The 17,534-nt window shown below is 47.8% G+C and overlaps 7 protein-coding genes and 1 pseudogene across 8 annotated transcripts; all 8 read right to left on the minus strand.

Annotated features, from left to right (window-relative positions):
* Window positions 1–66: 66 nt before the first annotated feature.
* TEOVI_000823200 (uncharacterized protein) lies at window positions 67–1,449 on the minus strand (the record flags this gene model as incomplete). The annotated part of the gene is made up of 1 exon (XM_067221855.1): window positions 67–1,449. The coding sequence occupies one exon, from the start codon at window positions 1,447–1,449 to the stop codon at window positions 67–69; it is 1,383 nt and encodes a 460-aa protein (XP_067077956.1).
* Window positions 1,450–2,195: 746 nt separating this feature from the next.
* On the minus strand, window positions 2,196–3,179 carry TEOVI_000823300 (syntaxin 5; the record flags this gene model as incomplete). Its single annotated transcript, XM_067221856.1, has 1 exon — window positions 2,196–3,179. One exon carries the CDS (start codon window positions 3,177–3,179, stop codon window positions 2,196–2,198), a length of 984 nt encoding a protein of 327 aa, XP_067077957.1.
* A 323-nt stretch (window positions 3,180–3,502) lies between these two features.
* On the minus strand, window positions 3,503–3,982 carry TEOVI_000823400 (TFIIH basal transcription factor subunit; the record flags this gene model as incomplete). The annotated part of the gene is made up of 1 exon (XM_067221857.1): window positions 3,503–3,982. The coding sequence occupies one exon, from the start codon at window positions 3,980–3,982 to the stop codon at window positions 3,503–3,505; it is 480 nt and encodes a 159-aa protein (XP_067077958.1).
* Window positions 3,983–4,248: 266 nt separating this feature from the next.
* On the minus strand, window positions 4,249–5,274 carry TEOVI_000823500 (uncharacterized protein; the record flags this gene model as incomplete). The annotated part of the gene is made up of 1 exon (XM_067221858.1): window positions 4,249–5,274. The coding sequence occupies one exon, from the start codon at window positions 5,272–5,274 to the stop codon at window positions 4,249–4,251; it is 1,026 nt and encodes a 341-aa protein (XP_067077959.1).
* Window positions 5,275–6,276: 1,002 nt separating this feature from the next.
* TEOVI_000823600 (WD domain, G-beta repeat, putative) lies at window positions 6,277–10,392 on the minus strand (the record flags this gene model as incomplete). Its single annotated transcript, XM_067221859.1, has 1 exon — window positions 6,277–10,392. The coding sequence occupies one exon, from the start codon at window positions 10,390–10,392 to the stop codon at window positions 6,277–6,279; it is 4,116 nt and encodes a 1,371-aa protein (XP_067077960.1).
* A 1,411-nt stretch (window positions 10,393–11,803) lies between these two features.
* On the minus strand, window positions 11,804–13,144 carry TEOVI_000823700 (N-myristoyl transferase, putative; the record flags this gene model as incomplete). The annotated part of the gene is made up of 1 exon (XM_067221860.1): window positions 11,804–13,144. The coding sequence occupies one exon, from the start codon at window positions 13,142–13,144 to the stop codon at window positions 11,804–11,806; it is 1,341 nt and encodes a 446-aa protein (XP_067077961.1).
* Window positions 13,145–13,685: 541 nt separating this feature from the next.
* On the minus strand, window positions 13,686–14,555 carry TEOVI_000823800 (uncharacterized protein; the record flags this gene model as incomplete). The annotated part of the gene is made up of 1 exon (XM_067221861.1): window positions 13,686–14,555. One exon carries the CDS (start codon window positions 14,553–14,555, stop codon window positions 13,686–13,688), a length of 870 nt encoding a protein of 289 aa, XP_067077962.1.
* Window positions 14,556–15,273: 718 nt separating this feature from the next.
* On the minus strand, window positions 15,274–15,807 carry TEOVI_000823900:pseudogene (annotated as a pseudogene). The gene has a single exon. A coding segment is annotated over exon 1 (534 nt).
* Window positions 15,808–17,534: the final 1,727 nt, after the last annotated feature.

The following is a 17,534-nucleotide window of genomic DNA, read 5'->3' on the forward strand; positions in this document are numbered from 1 at the left end:
CCATCGCATAAAATTAAGAAAATGATACTAATGAGATTGTATAGGATGGCTGACCCCAGAGCTCACTCAACAATGCCGTCGCTCGATGGCCATAACACTCTCCAGCGCTGCCGCGGCTCCCCTTCCAGTAACGCTATCATATGGTTCCCCGCCCAACTCGTTTTCACCCACCCACTCTCCCTGAAGGTCCTCGTCACTAGCCCAAAGTGTGCTGGCGTGCCCACCACCCGCGTGTGAAGAAGAGGATGGGAAACCCACGGAGGGGCTTACATCCCCGTCCAACACCGACAACCGACGCAACAGAGACAACTCATAAAGCACTATGTGTGTGTGCGCCAACTTCCACTCCTCGCGCTCCAGCACTGCCTGCGCTACCTTGAGTCCCGCAGTCGCAAGCATCTGCCGCTCCAACTCACCAACCTCAACTACCGTTTCGTCATTGTGATCTTCAATTTTAATGCCACTCTCACAGGATCGCCTTTCCCGCTTCCGTCCAACTACTTCCTTCTGTCCACCGTTTTCCCCTCCCGTGTTTTCTTCCCTTGCCGCGCAACGAGGCAGAAGCCTCTTTACCAGTGGCACAGGGCAATCCCTGTAGCTAAACGGAAGTGGGCAATATTGAAGAATGTCGCTATGGCACAGGCTATTCTGGTTGTCCTCTCTCACGTCCATGCGAAGTGCCGGAATGCATGGTACGTTGCCACCTAATGCCTGCCGTTTTGAGAGCCAATACCTGCGGACCTCCTCTACCACTGTGGTGTCTGCGCCAGTGGCGGTGACACCTTCAAAAGTGGAAACGGGCTGCCGGTGTATGGGGACCTCCGCGTTCATGTATGAACCCAACTCGAATGCAGTGATGAGGTCCTCAAACAATGTTAGAGAAATTTTGTGACGTGTTGCTTGAGGGGTAACCGACGATTCGATGCTCCCCGTTTTACCTTTCGTTGTGGTTGTCGCGACTGGGAGCTGTGTGAGCCACTGTCGATCATATTGGTCAGCGATGTAGTGCACTCTCACGTGTTTCTGCCTGTTCGGCGGGGAACCGCAAAGAAGTTGTTGAGGGAGAACGAATGGCTCTATGTCGTGGAGAGCAGTAGACCATTCATCGCGTCTCTTTATACCAGGGCGGGCGATAGAAGCTGGTGCGGTGCTATTTGTCCCACATCCAGTTAGCAAAGCATCGCGAGCATGCGGACGGGATTTCTGAATTGCGCTGGAAGCGGGTGTAGCTGACGGACCCGGAAACACTGTGCCTGGTGACAACGCCACTTCGCTTCGTGCTGAAGTGGTTCGTGACATGCCAGCGCTGCTGCCAGACGGGGTAATGGCAGTGGCGCCACCTCCCCCAATCTTGTCGGTGCCAACATACTGTGAAGCAAAACTCTGCTGTTGCACATTTACCCTACGGAGGGCGAGCTCCTGATAAGGCATAAGCTTCGGATGAATCATTGGAATTATAGCGAGACGCCCGTCAACGTTCTACACAAGAGAGATATTTCCCCTTCCTCCTGTCCTCTCCTTCCACCACGTACCTAACACAACAAAATTATCCAAGGGAAAGAAAAAACAAAGAAAAATCACATACGCATACATATGTATTCAAGAGACTGCTCAAAAAATGAAAGGTTCCCATGTGCTCCATTCTCTTTTCAAGTCTTTTAGTGAATTCCCGAACTTATGAGCCTCCATCTCTTCTCCCTTCCTCGCTTTTTAACCTTACGAACGTGAGCTCTAGCAGTGATTAAGGAAAACACGAGCGCTAACAGCTCCTCACTACACTCTTCCGTATGGTATTACGACCGGAGATAAACCTGAATAAAATACGACGACAGGAGAGTAAAGGGCACGTGTAAAGATCGTCACAACGATATGGAAAACGGACCGTGAGTGGTCGTTAACGCAACGAGGGCACCTTAAACTGCCCCCCTTCCCAATAAGAAAAAAATGATACAACAGTGGGGGAAAAAGCTATATGAGCATCCTTTGTAACTGAGCATAGAGTCATACGCCCTCCACGCATGTATACGTGGCGAAATATGACATGTATTTCATTGCCTTGAGGCGGCACCACATTTGATTTCTCTCAGTGCTCACTATTGAAGCCCGATCCGCTGCCACTTATTACCAACCATATTCCAGAGCCTCAGAGGTGAGGATGGGGCAAACGCCGACAATCCCAGCAGAGGGGAAACGCACTAGCGCACAACGAGAAACCCAAAGAACAGAAGGAAGAAGAACAGAACGGCAAATATTTTTATTATCAAACCGCGGTTGGAAGTGAGATTCGCCAAGTAGCGCAGCAGTTCGTTACTTCCAGCATTGACGTGCCGCAGTGATGTCTCAACGTTTGTGTCTATGCGGAGAACAATTTCGTTTTGTTCATGCACGAGACGAGTGAAATCATTGAACATTTCACCCACTTCAACTACCGCTGCCTCAATCTCCCGAACCGCCTCACTGCGCTGTTTATAGTACTGCACATTTTCTCCTCTACTCGCCAATTGCATTTGTTGCTGCTGCTGCATCTCCTGATCGTGAAATAATGCGCTTTCAAATGTTTGTGGTCGATCCCCCGTGGTAAACATGTGACGACGTTGTGCATTACTTTTCATTTCCTTTGTCTGTTGCTGGAGGGTTGAGCGAAATGTTTGTCCAGTTCGTGCCAGACGTGTGCGCAATGTTTCTACAATAGTGTCACTATGCTTTGTCTGGGACTGCACAAGTGAGTCAACGTCCGCCCTCCCTCCCCACAAACTGTGTGCTTCACTGCCACTAGAGGCCCTCGTTCGCGCAAGCACCACCTTCTCAGCATCTAAAGCACGCGCTTTAAGTTCGTCGAGGGTATTCAAATCTGCATGAAGACGCTGTAATGACGTTTTAACCACTTGTGTGAGGGCTGTCACTTCGGATGAGCGATCTTCAAACACAGTCTGCCGTTGTGTCAGTTGCGTCAGCCGCATGATGGACTCCGACACTTTCGCCAAGTCGGCGGCGAATGCCTGGGCAAAACGATTAAATATTTGTGTCTCGTTACTCGAACGGAGGCCGGAGTTCGACTGCAGAAGTTCTCCCCGAGAAGGGTCGATATGTCGCACGCCGTTGTGCAGTAAAACTTCACCATGCTTCATGCCGTTGAAGATGCTGTGCAGCTCATTTGAACGGTCGCGCTCTACAACCATAGTTGGAGGTCAGAATTCGGCTCGCTAACTGGAGGCCCCTTCCCTTCTTAGTCCCTTCCTTGAAGTTTTCTCTGGTCCCTCTTACCAGGAGAGGAAAAGAGGGCATATGTTTGAGCAGGATTCGAGTCTACACAAAGAAGAACAAAAAAAACAAAGTAACAAGAACTGCAATGCCTTCTCTTCCCCAAAGAAAATTTGCGTAACGCCGTCGCCACCTCTGATATATGTTTTTTTGGTGATCGTTTGACATCTGCAGCCAGAATCGTTTTGCTGTGGCAACATGGTAGTGAGTGGAGAAACGGACACGATGACACACCAAACCCTTAGACTGACCGAAAAGAATCGGCGTCGTCACATTCATCAGTATCTACGTCGCTATCAATGTCTGTCACTTCGTTGTCGTCAACCTCATCGCGTTTTCGTTTGGTTCTGTTTGCTTCGCCTCGACCACGGAATGGATCCAACCACTTCTGCATCTCATCCTCGAGAAAAGCGCCATAGGCTTTTGGGATGAAAACCATGCGCAGTTCTTCCACGTGTCTGGATCGGTCCGCCATCACGCGACCCTCGCCGATTCCTTCCCCACTTCCAGATGCATCCCCTCCCAAGCCACACGCCGCATTTCCTTTCGAGAGGACAGCAGAGACAAGATTTCCGTTGTGTCGCTTGTTTAACCGCATCACCATTTCAAAAGCTGGTTCGTCGCGAAAGGAAACCAACGAGCCAACCTCGACACGAACACCTTTCAGTTTGGAGCGAAGCTCACTGACTGAGGAGGGCGAAAGGTCTGACTGCGCCCTCATGCCGCCATGCAAAATGGATGATGTGCCCTGAGCCTTCTATTAGGAAGACAATGGGAAAAATTAATGGGAGAGTTGCAGTTCCAGAAATGTTGATAGCGGACAAACATTCCACGAAGTTCTTTACCGAATACGATTTGATGCAATTCACAAGAGGACCCCCCCCCCCCGAACCCTCGCCACGTAGTTTACATAATCTTTGAGTGTTGCGTTGCCTGTTTATCTTCCAAACACCTCCCATTTGCGCTTTACAGGCATAAAACGCGCTTTTAGTCGTCAAGTTGCGTATGCTCCGTGCCATACCGCTCCTTAGTCATCAACTCGTTCATGAGAACATTCCTCCTAGTGGAGTAGAAGCTCATCGCACAATCAGCAGCTAGAGCGAGATGATAATCCCTCTGCTGGAGCATTAGGTTGATCCTACCTGTCGTCTCTTCAGCTGCTAGACTCCTACTTGCCTCCGCTGACAACAAACGCTGCAACAGTTCATATTTTTTCTGATGGTACCGTGCCTCTCTGACCTCTGTAAATTGCCGGGAAGCGATGTGTCTGAAGTGGAGGCCTTGAAGGCCTTCGATGTCCGACCGCTCCTTTTGCTCTGTCTCCATAAACGCAAAGATTTGGTTTGCTTCCCGTTGCCTCCAGACGAGCCGCAGTGCTGCGGCCTCTTCTGCCTTCTTCATCCTTATCTCTTCCTCCCTGCGCTCGCGCTCTACCTGTTTCTTATGTGCTTTGATCCAATCCCTTGTTTCCCCATCCTCAAATACCTTCATGCCCGCTGGTTCCTCGACAAACATAATCACCCTCCGGTGTAGACACTCTAGCGTGAATGTTATTTCTATCAGCATGTCATAGTACTCACTCTCGATGACCCTCCGTTCAACTTCTTCTGCCTCAATTGGATGGATCGATGAAAAGTACACTTGATACACAGATTCAAATCCCAACACACTGGCTGCTGAGTTGCAGATGGCAAGGAACTCAACGAACTCGTATTCTTTCAGGTTGGCCCGCTCCGTGGCTTCATGCGTGAGTACTTCTCCTATTAAGGCAACGATGTACTTACTGTCCCGTCCCTTGAAAGAGTCATAAAAGCATTTGAAGTATCTCCTCTCATCAGCAGCTCTTTTTCTCCTGTTTTCCGTGCTGTCCTCGTCACCGAAAAGGAGATGGTTCTCTTCGACCCGCATCGTATACCACGCGTCATCGTACTCAAGGAGCCGCTTGCACACTAGGTCGAACCGATCAACCGACTCATCTAAGTTCACTTCCCCCGCCGCTACTGCTTCCGTCATTTGCACCTCAGGCCACGAGCAAACGGAAGCGATCGTTAAATAAGAAAAGACACTGGGCCCCTCCCCCCCTCCCGCTTCCTACAGCAAATCTTATATATAACACCCCCGGCTCACGCATGGATCAAGTGAAGCAAAATGGAAGATGAGCACAAATCAGTCTGCAGAGTAGTAGAACGTAACCCAAGCATGTAAGTTTCATAGTTGATGATCCATACAATACAAAGGGGGGGTGTTCCAACTGAGGAAGGTGCGACAACAGAAGGCACCGGAGCGTCCTCCCCGAAAATAAAACCAGTTTGAACCACACCTTTTTGCATTACATGAAAAGATAAACCCGATTGTGTTTTGGGCGAAATATTACACATTCATCCAGAAAGAAGGGAAATCAGCAGCACCTCCCTCGCTTCCCCACCCTCCAATAACCCCAACCCCCTGTGTTTTGGTGCACACTATGCACGGGTACTGTGGTACCGGGTGGAGAAAACAACAACCGCAACAAAAAAGGGCTAGGCATCCTTTTTTTGGAGTTTAACCCATTGCCCTCTTCGCCAGTGTATTTTTCAAAAAAAAAAAAGACCAACGAAACAGCACTGTTCCAAGGTGAGGGGAGGGAAGAAATAAGGTGGTGCACGCAAGCGCGAGGGGGACAAAATAAGGCGATGGAGACACTTGCCTTCTTCCCACACACCTCATTCATGCACATACGAGTTTGCTTCGTAAGGAATGGCAGCTGCAGCAAGAAGTGACCGTCATATACACATACATGTATATATATATATATATGTGTGTATGTGTGTGTTCGTACATGACGCAGTGAAATGTGAAGGTAATGTAGAAAAAGCAACGAAAAGGGGGGGAGAACCTAGTTAGAATCAGATAGAAAAATGGTTACAAAATTTGTACATGTGGGACGAAAAAAAAAAACACTCTCATGAGGTAGGACAATCGAAACCCCATCAACGCTCAGGGTTCTCCCGACTCACTACCTGTTTCAGCCTGCTGTCAGTCACTCGCGTAGCCTAACTTTGAAAACTTTGTCTCGTGCAGAACGACCAAGTGGCCGTCGTCGGCACCAACTGCGAGCTCGAACACACTACCGTCACTTCCATCGAAGCCAATGCTATTTCTCCCGTTGGGGAATCCCGAGTTTTCTTTTTGTTCGTATCCCTCAAACAATACACATACGCTTGCAATCCTGAAACTATGTTTATACATCTGCAACGGATGTGAACAACTCTGCCTAAAATGGTAAATCCATCCCTCGCTTGTGCTGATGAGTAGGTCCCCATTTCGTTCTTTCAGCAGCGAGATGTTCACTACGTATCCCTTTTCATTTCTCCGTTTGGTTCCCCCGAACGAGTTATTCACCTCTTTCGATAGAAAAAGACCACTGTTGTTTCTTGCGGCGGAAGGCACACCTCCGGCCAAAAGTGTCTGCCTTGTCACATCCCTTTCCGTCACCGAATTCAGGTAGTATTCGCGCACCAGTATGCCGTTAACAAGATCCCACAGGAACACCCGACCATCTTCGCCCCCGGAGAAGACGAAATTTCCGTCCACCAGCAGAGCCGTGACACCATCCGTGTGGTAGATGCCCTTGACCCTTATTACCGGTTCGGGCTCTTCTCGATTCACTTTCCGCGCCGAAAACCTCCTCACCGTTTTTTCAGAAAGTTTGGCGAACCTCGGCACCCACGGTGCCGGTGGCTCGGATGGAATGGAGAATCGGGGTTCCAGTTTGTGTGCACTCCACGTGCTAATCGTCCCTACGGTGTCACCCACAACGAAATATTGACCAACTTCACTGAAGTCAACACACAACAACTCATTACTGGAAACCTTGGTAGAAAGGTAAGGAACTGCCTTTGCCTCATTAGCTCCTCCCCACAGTTTCAAGTGGCCGTCGTAGGAGACAGTTGCAAGAACGTCGATACACCCCAACCGTGCAACATCATCATCCCTCATTCCTTGGGACGACAGAGCTTGTTGCACGCACCATCTAGAAATGCGGGCCCCAACAACTCCACTGACCGTATTTTGATGAAGACCCTTAAACCATGCACATTTCGGGAGTTGTTGCCCACAATGCCAATAACGAATGCTGCCATCGTCGTGCCCTGTCACCGCAGTATTCCACCGCAAGTTGTAATAAAAGCATGCAGTGTCATAATATCTACCTAGTTTTTCCACCTCTGCAGAATTGGCCGTTCGCTTACCTGGTTCCACACTCATTCTTTCTACCATGGGTGTCGTGTGCTCAAACCCTTGCGCAGAGTTTACGACGGAAACACGAAACTCTGCAAAGTCCTTCTTCAGCGATTCGTTATTATAACTACAGATGGGGTGGAAATAGCTCCCCCACACGTGAATGATGCCGTCTCCAGAGCACGTGAGAACCCGCGGTTGGTAATGTTCATCTACCTCGTGCACCTGACACATAAGCTCCTCCTCTGTGAATAGTTCTGCAGGTTCATTATCACTTGAGCTACATGTGAATTTAAACTTTCCAAGGCAATTGGGCGCAGCAGTGTGTGGCCGCATCAGCCTCTCACTGATCGACGATTCTTCAAGTTCCATATGATCGCTTGGTGACGGCGGCTTCTTCAATATATCGTCAAAAATACCGTTGGTATTGATTGGGGATGGCGACAGAGTATAACGGGACGAGGTGCCTGAGGGTTGCTGGACGGCAAAGATCCCCACCACCCTGTCGCTGTGTGGTTTGAACTCTAACTCCGCGTACACAGATATAACCAGGTCATACAGTTCCAATCCCATCGTGCACGCTACAAAGAAAGGGATCCTCGTCACTCCTGGCTGCTGTCGTTGCCGTTGCACAGATGCTGCTTGGTAATGGGAAGTTGACCGAGACCGGGGGCTCTCTGAGGCATCCGAGAAGCCCTGGCCGCCGTTTTCCCCGGTCGGATGTTCACCCTCATAGTAACGCGTTCCAGAAGGAAGCAGATGAAACGCAACATTGTTTCGCCCCCCATCGCTCACGTCCGGAACCTTGTACGACGCCACCATTTTGTTTGAAGTGTTATCCCAGACAAAAACAGTATTCCGGTTGTCGAGTAAGATCATGTAGTCCAGGGCATTGATATACAAAAGATCCAGAAAACGCAACGCCTCGCCACAACCTCGTACCTGCGCATGGGATGCGGAGGAGATCAGTTTGTGGCTTTTTAGCTGTGTGCTCCCTCCACTCGATGGTCGGTGTTGCTTCTTGTCTCGCGTCGAGAGACCGGAAGCGTGAGGGCCTACTTTACTTAGCGCTGTAAGGCTCGGATGCACCACCATGGAGGTGAGTTTCAACCGTGATATGTCTAAGAAACGCACCGACGGGCTATATCCAACAACAGCTAGGATATTATGCCTGTGCATGGGGAACATGCGTGTGATGGAGTTGGTGCTTTCACTACCCTTGACACCAGAAAGTTCGATTGAACGTGCTAGCCTTGATTCCTCGCTGATTGTACGCATTGTGCGCGTTAATTGAAGCCTGGATGGTGAATCACCCCTATGAGAGACCGATATGGTGGCTTTCCCTCCCCCTTCTTTTGCCAAGTTGCCGCTGAAGAGCGAAGAAGAGAACTCACTGTTGATTTGTCTTGTGCTACAAGACTCCCCTTCCCTTACTAGTTGGACACGCTGCGCCTTTCTTACTTCTGCTCTTGCAGCCACTGCTCTTTGGTTGCGAAGTGCCTCCAAAAGGGGTTTCCCCCACCGACTAGATCCCTGGAACAACCCAACATTCCCCCGTGGAGACACCTCACCACTTTTAAGGTAACTTATAACCCCATCTTCGCTACATATCATGATGTCCCCTCCATGCGAGACGCGATCCCCGGCGTAGCAAATGTGCCGCACCCACCCATTGCAGTGAAATACCTGATACCCAAGATACTGAGGTAATCCAGATGCGGAGCCAAACACAGTTTTCTCAGAGTTTTGCCACACTCTCACCGTACCGTCCATTCCCCCACTCAGAAGCAAATCACCATATACTTCTAAGGAAGTTACAGATCCATTGTGCACATGCCCAATGGTCTGCACTAACTTTCGTGTCTGGACGTGGTGGGTAAAGTGTTGGAGGGTCCTTGTCTCGCGATTGTCCTCATCGCAGTTCTTTTTGTCGCGCAACACCTGTCGGTATCGGTTGTGCACATCCCACACCAACAGACTGCCGTCCACACCACCTGAGACGGCTAGATCGTTAATGGGATGATAAACGAGAGAAGTAACGCTACACGAACCGTGGTAACCGAGCAACGAAACACCTCGGGGGGCCTGCTCATATAAACACAGGAGTTCAGCCTCGTCGGCATCTCCTTCCGCTCCCCTATCTGATGAGCCGTGCTCGCTTCCCTCCACTGGCCTCTGCTCACCATCATCATCATCATCGTCATCGTCCCCGCCTTTGTTTGAAGAAGCGGTCTCGCTTGCACTATTGCCTCTACGCCGCACTCGCTTCGATTCCCCAGCAGACTGTCGCATCGCCCGGAGGTGAGAAGCAAAGGGATAGAAGGTAACGTGAACTACCGCTCCGGTACTGTATCCCCACAGCGCCTCACGGTCCTCTTGCGTTGCTTCATTATCTCCCCTCTGCGGCAGAGGCCCAGGATTTCCTTTTCCTGCTTTGCCTGTTCTTTTTTGAACAAACCGCCGCACGAGCTCGACAGCCGTCAGACGCGACGAGTCAACCTCCGAAAATACGCAGCCTGATCGGTTGACTTGGCTACAGTACGCATCGTTGCTCGGCACTGTGTGCACGCCATACGCGAGGCGGCAGCCCGCTCCCTTTTCCTCCAGCCGGTTACTGGGGCTCTTATCAAGTTTGATATTTGTTTGTGGCAAAGGTGGTTTTCTCTCCAGCAGACCATTGGCGCGGTTTCCAACCACATCTCTCATGGCGCTGCCATCACAGTCGCCAAATGAAGGGAATACTTGCCCTAGTTGCGGCTTTAGCGCCTCGAGTAACGACAGAAGTCCAAGGCCCATCAAGTGGTATCGGGCCGCATGTTCACGGAGGAGGATTTCAGGTGGAATGCGCGGAAAGCATTCCCGCCGCACTATTTCCGTACTGGTTGGAAGAGGCGCGCTGCATGGATCATCCATCCACGCGTGCTGGGATGAAATAAGAGCAGCCGTATACTAAGTGTCAGTGTAACAGTTGCTCTTCCTCCTTCCTAATGTCAAACTTCCTCCACCTCTTCCTTCCTCTGTTTCTTGATATTTCCGTCCTCTCTAAATGACAGTTTCAACTTGATAAATATTCTCTTTCCAATTATCTCAGCCGGCTCCTACCGTCGCCGTCTGGAGCCCCGCGAGATTGACGCAAAGTTCACCTCAATGGTGCCCTCAGGAAGCGCACTTATTCCTTGTGTTGATGTGTTGAGAAATAAGTGCTTAGTGTGGGCATTTCAAACACAGGGGAAAACAGTATGCCGAAAGCTCAAGCAGAAACATCGATAACAGGTAAAACAGAAGAAAAAAAAAAGAAACAAGCGTAAACGGAGACGATGGCGTTAGCTGGCGCTCACAGTGATTGCCACATTTGTCTTAATAGGCATAATTCCCTCGACAGTACGCCACCATCAGAGGTGTCCCCACAAGTGCCACCTCATGGAAAAGAGGAAGAAAAAAGAATGAGGTAAAAAGAGGAGGAAAGATATGTTCGGGGAAAATAATGACCAATCGAGATTGAGATGTGTGTCAAGGAGGGGAAACACACTAACAAGTAGCAGTGCACCAAACAAAAAAAAAGGTGAGTGGAAAGAACAACGTGAAAAACTGACCTTCATCATCACAGACCCTGACGAAGAGGGATATGTAAGAATGGGAAGAGTAAGTGGCATAAGCTGCTTTATGAGCTACTGCACGCAAAACAGGGAGTATGTCAGCACTAAACATAATTCGGTTAATTGTTATGCTTTCCCCTTTGATTGCCACACAAAAGTCACCGGACATGGAAGGGTAAACAAAATAAATGCGCAGCTCCCGTAATGAAGTGCCGGCCGTGAGAGTGCATGCAACGGTGCCAATCACCTCCCTCTGTCCCTCGCGCTTTGACGTAGGAATGTAAAGGGTAAATGGGTTCACAAATTCTCTCGCCTCCGGCTTGTTTCGTTTCTCCTTCGGGTTTCACCGAGCTTATCCAACCGATGTACTTCTCTTACCAATCGGCCCGCATCCACCTTCAAATATATTACAATCTCCTCATCCCACCCATCCACCACAAGTACCACCCTCTACTCCCCTGCCGCTTCTCCCCCTCACCGATATTTTCCAACATTTCGGCATTATCACCCTTCTTCAATGATCGTCATTCTTCCCACATACTTTGCCCATATCCCTTTCGCCCGGTGCACTGCTTGTTACACCCCGTTCATTTTCTTCCCCACCTTCACAGAGGCCTCAGCATCCTTGCGTTCACCACATCCCAATTAATATTCTCAACTGACGTCTTCCCTTCTTCTCGTTGATATACCTCAAACATTTGGGCGGTAATTACAGTTCGCCACCAACGTTAAACCATCACAAGACCAACTTCATTAGCCGGAATGCTCGGATAAGACCAGTTGTAGAAGTAGTAGTAAAGGTTTCCGTCCCCGGGGCTGAATTTAAGTTCTTTTAAATACGTCCCATTGTCGTAAATGTCAACAACGTTGCAAACATCGAATCCATTAAGCTTCACGATGATAAGAAGATCATTCACCAACTGTGTTATGCTAACGCTGGTTGCAGCGGTGTAGTATACGTACGCTACCTTCAACAACGAGTGGTTACTGTTGCCGATAATGGTAGAAGGAAGTGAATAGAACGAGAAAAAATCCGTAATCACCTTCTCACAGCCCCCTGTGACACACTTTGTCCCTGTGGGTGTGCCCTTTGAGGCTTTACCGGCATTCTCTTCGTCTTTTCCTGGACCCACCGGCGACTCCACAACGTAGGAGAATACGACACCCTCGCGGGGGAGGAAGTAATGTGCCACCTCCTCCTCATTGAACACGGGAGCAACATCAAACGACGCCAACCTCTTAAGGAGAAGCTGCGTCACCTGTGGGACATCTGCTGGTTCCATGAGTCGCAAACCACGCGTTTTGGTTTTGTCGGGAAGTCGGTACAGGCGCTCCATAACCGCAACTGGATTCTGAAACCGCTTGTAATGTGGTGGAATCCCAGAAAATTTAACGTCCACAAGCTTCTGTGAGTTCAGGCTGCGGTGGAAGTAATGGCCTTTGGCAAACGGTGTTGGAAGAAGAGTCCCAGATGTGTAGACGGCGTGCCAAATGTTCATGAGATTAACCCGACGCGTCACCTCCTTGATGAGGATGGGCCCAAGTCTTCTCTGCCGAAGTTTTTTGTGCACGCAAAGAAAATTAATCTCGCAAATAGTCTGAGGCTGTAAGTAATCGTTTATAACCTCTTCTCCTCCATCCTCCCCATGCTCTCTCTTCTCTAGAACCATTTTTGGAGTGCCTAGGCGCATCGTGATCGGGACACCGGCAACGAACCCGAGCACCGACTTGTTGGATTTTAGCCGCACACCAACGTGCCACGACTGGTGATATCCCGGAGGCATAAGTGCCCAGCGCAAAAACTCCTCCGAATAGTTGAATCGAAACATGCTTTCGCTGTCCTCAACATAATTATCACGAAGAAGTTCGTGGACACCTCGAAGGTCCTCAGGGTTGGCTACATCGGGTGACCACCACTCAAATGTTGAGGGAAGACTGTACGGCTCAGCAGGTACCGCATCTAAGGATGATTCCATAATAAACCCAACCTTATCGGCATCAGGAGCACCAGGTTGCCGCACAGGCTGCGTGCTCCAGAACTGGTGTTCCGTAAATGCTTTGTCAGTCATTTTTCAACAGCGGGCAGACTTCTTCAAGTGATTTAAAACAGTGTCCCTTCCCCTTCAGTGTGTGTTGCAGCTGTTCCTCGTCGTAATGTGCGTTTGACGTGTCCTATGTGTCACTTCTGTTGATTTATCTTCCCCCTTTCTATTTCGCTAGATCGACAAAAAACGATATTGCTGGAGCAGAACATTCCGATCGAAACTAAATATAGGCGCTTTAAAAGAAGATTGCACTTTTGTGCCGCAGGACCACTCGGAGAAAGCAACAACAAATCCATAAGTCAAGGACGTGCTCATGCTTGTGAGCAACCTCTGGGTTCAACAGCGGATGCATACACATCTGCATTTAGCTCCCTTATGTGAGATGCGATTCATCCGGTTTGCGGTACACTACTTTTAAACCCACCACTACAACCGTCGCGTCGTATCGACACCCCTTCCCTCCTAAGGAAAGACAACATCACCCCCATTGAACTCCTACACAAACACACATCAAATGTTCGTTTCACCCACTAACTACGCTACACATATCCGCACACCTTTCCAGCTACTGAACAAAGTCTGGCATCTCTGGCATATCGAGGAGGTCTTGAAGCACACGTGCAGCCACAAGAATACTAGCCCAAAACCACCACTCCCACCGACGTCGTGCTTCCTCCAGCGAAACCCACCAGATTTCGCGACCCAGTGGCACGGAGTGGCGGGTGTTGTGTGTTTCCTTGAGAACAACAACCCCACGCGATGCTTTAATCAACTGCGCTACCTCCTCGTGTAGCTTCCCCACGTCTACATCATTGCGACTCAAAATTCGCCTTGTTTGTAGCGACTGCTGCAGAGATCCGTTGATGGCAGCAACACCAGCGGCGATGCCGGTCTCCATTTTGCTCAAACCACCACCCGCAAATGAAGCGGCTGCCGTGTGGTTCACCTTTACCAAAAAGTTATCGTCTTCAGCCCTTGTCCCCGTCAGAGGGGTCATGAGGGCCTCACTGCGGTGAGATCCATGTGAAGGCACTATCATTGAGGGGGATACTGGCGTGAACACCGGTCCAGGCCCGACATATGGACTTGGCAGCTCGACAGCTTGCAGGTATTTTTTGTCCCACTTCGGTATGTGTCGCGTGTAGAAGAACCAACGACGGAATTCCCATTGCCTCCTCCGACGGAAGCGCATGATGTTCTTGTGGCGAAGGCGTGAATATGTCGGGTATGCGCCCCACCAGGTCCACATTAATAGCATGGTACCGGAAGCATACAAGTAGTCACGATACATAACGCTAATTGCCCCAAACAAAAAGTCGGCGCTGCACTCGAATGGGTTCTTATTCTGTCTGGCGATATCCTCCATCAGCTTCTTCTCGTGAGCCTCATACTTACTATCATCCGCCGTGCGCACCCCTATCTGAGAGACTACCATTCTCACTATGAAGCTGATTTGCAACAGTTGTTTCCCCAATTTCTTTTTGTTGTTGTTGTTGCCTCTGTGCCTCTATTATATTTCACTCACTTTCTCGGTGACAACAAAACTATTTGCATTTAACGCAACGGTTTGCGTCGGCAAGCACTAACCAACCTCCTCGTGTCACCCCGCCTTGGAATCGAAGAGAGCGGAACAGAAGTTAAGGCATTTCTCATCCTTGAAGATTAACAGTGCAGGCATCGGACTCCGGGTTCAGGGTGGAGGAGCGTTGCAACGTACGTGTGCCCGTAAATGTACAGGAAAATAAAACCGAAAAAAAAAAATAATAATAAGAGTTGTGATTCAACAACTTCGGCGACGTGAAAGCGCGTTCCAAGCGAGTAAACAGTGATAGCCCTCGTCCTCGCTTTCTCTTAGTCTCGCAACCTTACTACCCCCTGCTGCAACTTTCTAGCCTCCCGGCTTGAAAAGGGGCTAGAGAGGGAAAATAAACCTTAGGAAGTAGTGCATACCGACAGAATAATTGCACGCCAGTACAGTACCATGTGGCACAAGTAGGAAAATACGCGAGTAGTGGGCTCCGGCTCAGCAAGTTGTGCGTAGCCACGAAGACACATCTTTGGGCAAGAGTACAAAGCTGAACAGATGATACGGGAAAACTTGCATTAAATGCTACACAGGCAGCCCGAGTCTCGTGTTTTGTCGCTCCCCTTTCCTACAGTCCTTTTGATTCTTTGTCCATCATAACCACCGGTTGCAGCACTAAGAGTTTGTTAGTTTCTCCAACCCGACCATTCACAAACATCTCCTCAACGATAAAATGAACCTTCTCCAAGTTAAACATAACATCGAGCTCACACACATTCCCAAAGTACTTATCTAATGTCTCCACGAGAAGTTGAATGAACTCGTAAATCGCCAGTTCCCCTCCTTGTGTCTGCTCCTCAAACGTGTCAGTGTCGAAACCGTTTGCGGGGACTAAACTAAAAGATTTGCCGTTCACTTCCTCACGAAGCGCCTTACGGTTGTTTAATCCAACGATGAAGAAAAGAGACGCGTAACGCCGATAAACGAGTTTGTAGTGAAGATGATCAAGGAAATTACAATCCGTGTCTCGTCGTTGCAAACACTTTCGCACAACTTCTCCCTCCAACGCAGTACGCTCAACTATGGGCATAAAAGTGCTATACTGCGCTAACCGGGTTTGGCCCTGTCTGTTCACGAGAAATATGAACTCAATTGTCGTCATACAAATGAAGTTGACCTTCACTTCACTTTTTTTTTCCCCCGCTTCGCCACGCCGTGTTGCGGATATTTGCGGGTCTGGTGAGGTGGAGGAGGAGGGGGGGGGGATGGAAATAAAATAAAAAATAAAAACAACAACAGAAAAGTGAAGAAGAGAGAAATGGTGAGAATGGAAGGCGTAGAAGGAATTGTGCAGAAACGGGATGACAAAATAGATGGGACCCTCATGAGCGTATAATACATTTATTTGTTGATAGATACAGAGGATTCCGCTTTCAACAAAGGCTCCGTTCCATAAACAACAAAGCGAATCCTAACATGATTTGTTTTTTTTTTAATTTGGCAGTCATATCTTCGCCGTAAAAATATAGAAGAAAAAAAAAAGATTGCGAGGCCCGTGCGAGAGTAAAGGATAGCACTGGCGACATTAAGATCAAAAGAAAAAGAAACACAACATCACAAAACAAAACAAAAGAATTTAACTTTTATCATAAAAATTCAAAAAACAGCAAAATTAGTGATAATAGCAATAACACCAGTAATAACAGTAGAGAAGTTGTTGAATAGTAATAAAGAAAAAAAAAAGAAAGGAAAACAATCAAAAGAACACCACATAAAAAAAACAAAAGGAAAGGAAGGGGGAAAAAAAAGGACAAACAAACAAACAAACAGAAACAACTCTTTTCTTTGGTTTGCTTTATTACTGTTACTGTTATCGTTATTATTAATTCCTTCGTTTTCTTTCATCATCATGCCTTCAGTTTGCCCGTTGCTTAGTAATTATTTATGGTTATAATGATAGTTGCAGCAGCAGTTGCCGAAGCAACAAGTGCGGTCGAAGCAAATAACAGAGAAAACGAAAAAGGAAAAGGAAGAATAGGATGAATAAAATAGGCAGGAAAAAAAAAGAGGAAAGAAATGCAGAGAGGAAAAACGAGAGAATAAAAGACAAGAATAAAACAAAAATAGCTTTCGAAAAAAGTAGCATTTCGTTGGACACACATTAACGGACTTATTAATTAATATGTACCACACCGTAAGATTTTTTTCCCCTTTTTAAAAAAAAGATTTCACCTCTCCCTCCTCTCATATTTCCTCTGTTTACTTTTGTTGTTTGTTTTTGATTTCGATGCCTTCTTATCCTTTCTTCCGTTGTAGTGAACATATGAATTTCTTTTTTTTTTCTTCAAATGTTAATTTATAACTTCAAATATGAACATTAAAATATTTATGCATTTTTGCTTTTTTTTTGTCATTGTGGGCGTTCACTTTTCACTGATGCCATTAGCAGTACGATCACTTTTTTTTTTCCTCCACTTGACTTAACTTGTCGTTTTGATTTTTAACTATTTATTTGAAATTTTTTTTAAAAAAAGGAGGGGAAAAAACATTGCCTGTTGCTCCTCTCCCTTTTTTTTTTTTGGGGGGGGGGCGTATGTTCCTCGCACAGAACCATTTTGTGCATTTATAATAATTATAATTACAATAATAATAATAATAAAACCAGGGGAGCATATCGCAAGGAAAAGTGAGTGAGGGACAAGACTGGGAGAAGCATCAAAACTAAAACTAAAACTAAAACTAAAACTAAAACAAAAACAAAAAAACAGTTAAATAAAATAAAATCAAGTGACAATTTATGAAAAGAACAAAGAAAAAAACTTTAATAGTGAATTGAATTGAAAAGCAACTTAACCCATCAATCGACAACAGAGTGTGGGTACTTTTTTT

This window comes from Trypanosoma equiperdum (assembly GCF_001457755.1).
Source record: "Trypanosoma equiperdum strain OVI genome assembly, contig: ctg_1511, whole genome shotgun sequence".
In the NCBI taxonomy this organism is placed as follows: Eukaryota; Euglenozoa; class Kinetoplastea; order Trypanosomatida; family Trypanosomatidae; genus Trypanosoma; species Trypanosoma equiperdum.